This window comes from the organism of the source record quoted next, unplaced genomic scaffold, assembly GCF_019419815.1.
Source record: "Pyrus x bretschneideri cultivar Hongxiangsu unplaced genomic scaffold, Pyrus_bretschneideri_v1 Contig17, whole genome shotgun sequence".
NCBI lineage: Eukaryota > Viridiplantae > Streptophyta > Magnoliopsida > Rosales > Rosaceae > Pyrus > Pyrus x bretschneideri.
The window spans coordinates 6,369,185-6,377,674 of record NW_025999468.1 but is presented as its reverse complement, the minus strand read 5'-3'; the positions used below and the strand labels follow the sequence as shown (position 1 = coordinate 6,377,674).

General features: G+C 36.7%; 1 protein-coding gene across 3 annotated transcripts; it reads right to left on the bottom strand.

The window, feature by feature from the left end:
- Positions 1-234: 234 nt before the first annotated feature.
- LOC125476019 lies at positions 235-8,274 on the bottom strand. 3 transcript variants are annotated; one of them, XM_048581622.1, is made up of 11 exons: positions 7,823-8,274; positions 6,795-7,029; positions 6,198-6,345; positions 5,465-5,563; positions 4,922-5,079; positions 4,065-4,230; positions 3,208-3,320; positions 2,100-2,790; positions 1,809-1,921; positions 893-1,148; positions 235-774 (listed from the first exon to the last, which is right to left on the bottom strand). In XM_048581622.1, the coding sequence occupies exons 1-11, from the start codon at positions 8,010-8,012 to the stop codon at positions 478-480; spliced, it is 2,466 nt and encodes an 821-aa protein (XP_048437579.1). In that variant the 5' UTR covers positions 8,013-8,274; the 3' UTR covers positions 235-477. The 3 variants fall into 3 exon arrangements, with proteins under 3 accessions (XP_048437579.1, XP_048437578.1, XP_048437580.1); XM_048581621.1 differs by having other exon boundaries at positions 3,208-3,344; positions 7,823-8,273; XM_048581623.1 differs by lacking the exon at positions 7,823-8,274 and having other exon boundaries at positions 3,208-3,344; positions 6,198-6,353; positions 6,795-6,934.
- Positions 8,275-8,490: the final 216 nt, after the last annotated feature.

Genomic DNA, 8,490 nt, shown 5'->3' with positions numbered 1-8,490 from the left:
GTTTGATCACGTTGAATGTACTCCCCAACTATCGAGACACTACGCATGGAGTGTTTCTTGTTCATCCGGAGAAAACAATCTAAATCCCCTTCACTGTATTTCGTTCATGCGGCATTGTCAGATGATGAATGCTTACTAAGTTTATGATTTTGTGCCTCCATTCTCTCTTTTGTTTCTTTTGTGCACCGGCTTTGCATTCATTTAGTCAGATCTACTCGAATCAAACCACCCAACTGAGTGAATAAGAAATATATTGACACTAAATGGTTTCCAATTTTTGTACAATAATACAACAACGACAACAAAGCCTTATCCCACTAAGTGGGTCGGATGTATGAATCCTAGAACGCCATTGCGCACAGTTCAATTTCTGTACAAATAATGTAACGAGAAAACTCTAGTCGTATTTTTTTTCTCCAGAACTGAGATAGTATATGATTTAATTTGTGAAACTACCACATATACGCCTACAAGAATCTATACAGAACTGCTGCTGCCAAGGCTTCTTTCTGACTTTTCTGGGTCCTTGCTTTCCTTTGTATTCGGTTTTGGTGCTCGCTCCTCACTTCCAAAAGGCAATACAACTACAGGGGCTGCAGGCACTCTGTCCCAACGCTCCTTCAAGAGTTTCATAAACCTTTTAACCATTTCCCTCCTGAACTCAAGCTCCCGTGTGAACAGATCGAAGATAAAAAAGGCAAGAACATATTTGAAGGGGAAAATGAGGAGAATGGTTGCAGAAGATAACAACACCAGCGCAACCTCAGTCGTTATCTGATAAAAGTTTAAACAGATAAGATTACTTCTTGTTCAGCCCGAAGTAACTGCAAACTAAGCCATGAGATGACCATTTTTTTCCATAATTGTACGAATTTAAGCAATGAATACATACCTGAGGCTGACCAGAAAGGAAAACTGTATGTATTTTCAGAAGAGTGACATTCAGATTCTGTAAATAACTTTCCACATCGTGCATGGCATCTTTTACGGCTATAATTTTCTCAATGGTATTTGAAGGAGGCTGGTCACGGATAGTAATTTTTCCAAATGATCGTCCAAGGCGGCCTTGCTCCTTTAGCCCCTTCAATGTCAGCATGACAGCTGCCAAAATTATCAATGCCGTTGGGAATACATATGACAGCAAATTCCTGGCAAAGTAATCTCAACAGATTAGCCTATGGTAAGATCAAAGTGTGGAAATTTTAGGGAGTTAAAAAATAGAAGGTTCGGATCATTGAAGTTCAATGTGGAGTGGGTCAGACAGCAAATCCCCAATTTTTTTTGAAAAAAAAAATTGGGGATCCTTTCCCTTAAAGGCCCTAGTTAAAACAAAATGAAAAGTTCTCGATGCGAAAACATTGCCAAGGCACAAGGATGTATTTAAGGAGAGTGTTTAATAACTTAGTCATCTCCCAGTCAGTGTTCTTGTAAAGAAAATACAGACCAATATCTCTTTAACAAGCAATGCAACCATATCCATCAGTCAACTTTTTAGGGGTAACTTATACAATAACTGAACAAATTATAGCATCCAACAGAAAGCCAAAAGGCAATAGGTGGAGATGTATACTGCAATTCAAGCTTTACAATCCCATTGTGACACATAGACTCCTCATCTCAAGTTCTCAACACACACCCCTTACTTATGTTTGTAGGTTTTAACGCGGATTGTCTGATCCATTCCATTACCTAGTGGCAATCAGTGGAAAGGCCTAAGACATCATATACATTGCAATTTGCAACACAAGGATTTACATTCCTTTTGTGGGATATACTCTCAACAATAACTCTACCAGAAATGAACCTACCTGAAGATGACTGTATAGGCAAAGGCAAGAAAAGAAACGGTCGAATATGGCTCCTCCCAGCGCCTAAGTTTTTCGAAATTTCTCACAGTTATGGTCAGGGGAAACAGAAGTTCCTGCACAGGCAAAATGGCACCAGCATTGGTTACACTACGCTTCAAACAAATGATATAAGAAACTAAATGAAATGTTTAGTAAAACAAAGCCATTGAAGAAAAAAGCATGCTCACTGTGCAGTGAAGAAAGTAATAGAAAGTAGAGATTGCATTCATGGAGAAGCAATTTATAACCAACCTTGAATAGATCAATGTTACTTGGTATTCCCTTAAGCGTTGCAGCATCAATTGTGGCTTGAGTTGTTTCAGCTTCCTGCCATTTTTGTTTGCATGTTCTTGTTGCCCTTTCAACAAGGGACACATCGGCAACAACAAGATTTTTACTTAAAACTAGCCCCTGTCTTGTTGAAGTGTTCTTCCAAAAGGTAACAGAAGCACTTGAAGCCCAACATGGAGATCTCTTCCACTTGTGCAAGTAAACACTGCCATCCATGTCAAACACATGATTGCTGCTGCTTTCAATCATTTCATTAGAAGCCCTCACTCCTTGAGCTGGCTGGTAGTCCGTCTCTAAATACTTTGATATCAATGGTCCACCCCAATAATTTACTGCTAGAGTCTGAGAAACTACCTCACCAAATGGTGCATACTGTAAATATGTAAACTGAACAAGTTTGGTGGGATCATCCAACAACTTCCCCATAAATTGAAGAGCCTGTAGTCTGGCTATACTATTAATGGCAGTGGCCATAGCTCTTTCCTTCCCTTTGTGAGCACCATAAACATGAAATATGGATTCATCATCTTCCTCTGGTCCATAATCACTGATAAACTTGTGTACAGCATTAATTTCACTAATAAAAGCATGCCACACGTCTCGCCTCATTTCTCCACCTAAGTCCACAAATTCAAGCACCCATGTTTCTGATCTGTATAGTTTTATCTCAGAGATGAGCTTCTTAAGAAACATCAAATGAACAAAAAAGCATTTGTACAGAAAATTAGAGATAGCTTTTACAGTCATCGCTAACATGATTAATAGATCCTGAACGTGTCTTACATAAATTCAAACTCAGAAGATTTAAACTGAATGATATCAAAGAATTTATTAAGATGATCTTATAATGTGCGGTAGTGAAGCTTTAAACAATTTTTAGTATTTATTTCTTTTGTTTCTAACGGAGTCTGACTATCCAAAGTGAATATTCATAAACAACAATTTTTGAAATGTTTTCATATTTCATGCAAAAATGGTGACGAGATATAAAATGAAACATAGATGGTTAAGCACTCAGTAGAATAGAAAAACAAGAACAGGGAGTCTGACTGTCAAGAAGCTTACTCACTTGGGACCATATGATATAGAGACGGCAGAGTCGAAGAGACCAGAACCAAAAGGTCCAACTTTTGCTTTCTTAATCTGTAATCCTTGTTTTGTAAGATCCAATCTTATAGAATCCTTTTGCCCAGCAAGGCCAACGGCCTGCAGTATCAAATGAAAAATAAGACTGATTTGAGGCTAGCAATGCCACAACTCAACAAAAAGTTTAGAAAGAAGAAAACATAAACAGAAACATCTAGTTCGATTTGCAATGAAAGTATATCGTTTTCTAATTGATGAAATAAGAATGAATTGAGACCAGCGATGCCCAACTGGACAAATATGAGAAGGGAGAACCAGGCAATACTACTTCACAACACGAAAAGGGAAAACCAAACATAAATCAAGGAAGAACAAAAGTACAGTTACGAGTCTCAGGAAATGACCACTTAAGAAACTGCTATTTTACAATACATCATAAAGCATCTAAAAGCAATACCCTAAAGTACTAGCTATATTGGTTTTCGCTCGAAGAAACATCACAACATGAATTTTCAACCTGTTCCAAGTATCAAAACACTGCTAATTTACTAGCTCTACACTGGCTAACCAAAATCTCTACACCTCATACCATCAAAATTTAGGCGTAAAAGAGTAACAAGCACGAAGAGCCATAGTGCTTTCTTCTTATTTTTTGTTGAAGAGCCATAGTGCTTCCTTCTTTTTTGTCGAAGTGCCATAGTGCTTATACAGTTTACATTTTACCAATAACCCAATGGACTTAAATGGAAGAGGACATGAAGTTACCCCTCAAATTCCAATTCAACAATTTGATATTAAATGTCAGTGTAAAAAAATAAAACTCATAAACAGATTAGTTACCTCAAAATAAATTGCTTTATCCGTTAATGTAACTTTTCCTGGCCATGCCATATTGTTCTCCCATTTTAGGACAGGCCGCTTCCTGCTGGAACCAATGCATAAAATTCTCTCCTTAGAAACGTTGGAACTTGGTTGAGTCTGGTATGATTTTCTTCCTTCGTGAATCCTACACAAATAAGACTAGTTCAACTTGAGCTTCCTTCGTGAATCCTACACAATGAGGCATGAGCATAAACCTATAATGAAAATGTAATACCTGAGACATTCGTACACAATGTATGGAAATTAAAAGCAGGAAAAATGAAAAATTTGGAAAAGCATGACAAAGGTCATCTTGATCAAGCCATAGTTATGAATCTTCTGACCATGGCAGAGGGCTCCAGTTGTATCCCTGATTCCCTTGACCAACCCTTAGGCAGCTCCCTAGTACTTAAGGTTCTAAGGAGACTACTGGGGAATCTTCTCCACTGACATGGCAAGTGACTGGCAGACACAAATTCTCGTGCCAAACTAGGCGCATTCTATACATTGTTCGGGATGAGGAGGCCTGTACCATGAGTTGGAAACCATTCTAAAGCCTATTTTACAAATCAGTAAAGCAATCAACAGCTTTCAACTCTTCCTATCAAAACCATCAAAGGAATAGAAGAAAATTGATGTTAGGTACTTTTGTTCAAGACATTATGTAAATAAAAAAAAGCTCACTTTCACTGAAAGGTTTTTTCAATGGTTATATGTACGGAATTTTAATCTAGTTGCAGCTCACGATCATAAGTATATTGATTAATTGCTCTACTTGTCATAGTTATCAGAAGACTTATATGTTGTTAGTAAAATAACAGAAGTACGAAACTCACTTGAGAAGTTCATGAACATAAGTCAACCATGTGCTCAGAGAGATGCCCTGTTCATCACCGGCAAGGGCCTTAAATAGATTATGCGCTGTTGACCTATCAGCCACACCAGAAATAGCAGGAGCCATTCGAACAAAAGCCTCTTCTCTGACAAGCTTTCTCTGCTAACCAGAAATAAATAAATTTACTTTAACTGACCACTGTCGTCAAAACAATGTGAGCTTGTAAGTTTAACCATTTTCACAGGCTAGAACCATGTAGGTTTAACCATTTAGCCTTATTAAAGTAATTCCCTAGCATGTTCTCAGAGATGACATTTGTTATCCTAATTATCTCGTAGAGAATGATATCAATCATATCGTCCATGCCAAATTTGGCGCACCCCACTATGTTCATCTAACTCATGATAGTCACAATCAAAATTTCAGTTGTAACTCAAAGTGTGATGTAAGTATTTATTTGTTAACCATATTTGAAAGAAATTTCACTAGTTTCAAACGCTGGTTTATATAATTATATAAATAAATAGATATCTGAAGAATGAACCTGAAAGGAAGCCTTCTCCGAACCATTAGCAAGATCTTCTCGATAAGGATTCTCCCATGCAAGCATAGTTATAAATATAAGTCTTTGGAATGGAGGTTCCTGTAGATGCACCAACATTTTAGAGAAACAAGGACCAAATTACTACTTGTGCGAGATACTAATCTCAAAAGGGAAATTTTGCCGAACAGAATAAGAAAATAAAATAAGCTTCAACTACCATATCACCAAATTCAAAATTCCAAAATTCTAAAGACAACATCAGGTTTCTATGTTCAACACGCAAAAAAATAAATTAATACACATAAAGATGGTTACTATATGCACAATTCTTATACAGCATCGTAGTACCATTGAGGTCATCCATCATACTACATTAAACCTTTTATTCCAAGAATATCGCTTGCAAAATTGCTAAACAGTTGAAACAAGAGGACAAAAATAAAACAAAGGAAAACAAGTAATACTCGCGCAGATTGTAATATTATTCGCTCTATTTCATAACAAAAATGGTTAGACTTTAAACAGGTTAGTGAATTATATGTACTTCTAGATGGAAACACTCTAACAAAAGACTCCAATCTTTCCCTTCACCATACAACAGTAAGAATCTAAAAACTGGAATAGAGGCAACGAAATCAACGTATGAGATATTCAAGAAAGCAACATATGGATAAACAAATTCTTATTCTAGAGCGATGATAAATGAGTTTCACTTGCACTAAGTACTACTAACCTTGAGGGAAGGATGAATATCAGAATTATCCCTTGACAGAAACCTGAAGCAGCAATATTCTACCAAATTGCGAGCATCATTGTATGTAGACTCAGGAACAAGTGCTTTAAATATTTTCTGCATCTTCTGCCCCGTCAATCCATTCATCCTGCATATCTTAAGAGTCAAATGATAATTCTTCTGTCAGTTTGATACCTTGATAAGCCTATAAAACCAAGGAAGCTTTTGCATAGTGGATTTAAAACTTTCCCCAGTCAAGGCAATATGGGAATAAACCATATTAGAGTGCACAGGGCAGGAAAATTGAAAGCAAAACTGTCTCTGACATTTATACAAATTGGAGGCCAGTTTAATGCAGTAAGATGGTTTGTTGATGCATTGCAGTAGGATACTTCTTCCTTTTTAAAAATCCCTTACTTTCTTGGAGTAAAAAGTTTTTCATACCAAAAAAGAAAAAATACAGGTAATGTTAAAGCAGTTCATCTCACGGGCAAAATTTCATATTGCAAATAAAAAACCACGTCACAATGGAGACAGATGTAAAAACTTGAAGCCAAATATTTTGACTGACAAAGAAATTCGAACCAACAAATTCACCTGCTAAATTGCTCTATAGATACAACAGCAGCTAAAGAGAGAATTCCATTTGGTGTTCTGCTATTAATTGTCTGTTCTGCCATAAATATGTCCTCCATATCTTGTGTCTCTGAAGCATCTCTAGTGACAGGCTTTTTAGTCTGATCAGTTCTTGCCAATGGAGACGTGGACGCCACTTCATTTAAAAAACTTTGCGTCTTTACCAGCCATGAATTCAACTTTTCTTGTACTGCATCTGTCAAAATACGAAAATACAATAGTTTTAGACAGACAAAACTAGAAACAAGATAACAGAGACTATTTTTAAAAGTGTTTAACCTAGAGCTTATGATATCAATCATATCATAACCCTAAACAAGCAGTAGGTAACTATGCATTGTTTTCCTTATACTTTCACTTTCCGCATTGCAGACGTACTAATTGTTTGTACTTTTCTCTTTTATCCACCCTTAAAATTTCAAAATGAGAAGATTTTTAGATCATTCAGGAGTCTTATTATATTTCCCACAACAGAGAAATGATAAAGGCTACCATTTGCTATATTATACTTTACGAGACCAGAAGGTTCATGAGGCCTTTCCTTTGAAGATCAGAAAGGGACAACGGCGGAGAAATTATTTTTTGCCATTGCCTGCAAACTCATATGATTTCTCATAAGTTCAATCATTCTCTTGAGCATTCTAATTGAATGAATGAGACACTTATGACTCAAGAGCTAGCCAATGGTATTTTTTTTTCTCTTTCTTTTTCCATAAATTGGAAAGCTTTCCAACGAATTCGAGTTCAACCACACTTAAAACAAACATTTAGGAACCGTTCGATAACCAATTACGCAAAAGCTTTGGGACATAAAATTGCACTATATGAGATTATCAGTAGATCAAGAAACACATGGATTTTGTTCAATATGTGGTTTATGATATCCATAACTATCACCTAACCAAGTGAATCCCACAATTTAACTTCAATCAATGAAACATGAAGAATCAAGAAAACTAATGGAAACAATAATAAACAAGCAGACTCACTTGCATCAAAGTCATTGAGCTTCCACCTATCCCCGAGAGACTGCCCCACAATCCTGAACCGCAACTTGTTACGCTTTGAAGAATTCCCGGCACAATATCCAAGCCTAGGACGATTCCCACGCCATGAAAATCCAGAAACGGGTGCAGCAGGTGATGTTTTCAACTGGGTAACTGAGATTTTGGACAGCATCTTCTTCCTTTTCTCTCAAAATTTTCAGGATTCGAGCTCTGAAACCGAGTAAGCAGGAACTTGGTTGCTGTGGAAGCGTAGGAGAAAAACTTAGTGGACGAGTGGGCAGACAGAGAGAGAAACGGAAAGTGAGTGGCAGGCTAAGCTTATTCAGCATGCTAATCACTCCATGTGATATGGCTGATGAATGAGCAGATATCTCCAAGCTTCCGACATAAACATTAACAATTACTCGGAGGTAAATAGCTTCCTACCTTCCAAACAAACCACACACTTTTTTTCTTGGTTATATCCATTTTACCGTCCTCAAGTTTTCAATTTTCAGCTTTTCGTAGCCATAGTTTTTTTTTTCATCTCAATTTCGTACGGTCATTATTTTTTTTTTTTTTGAAAATTTTAACGGAAAATTCACGGTATTATTCATTTTAACGAAAAATCATATTTATACACTAAAAGTCAATCATGGTACTATTTATTT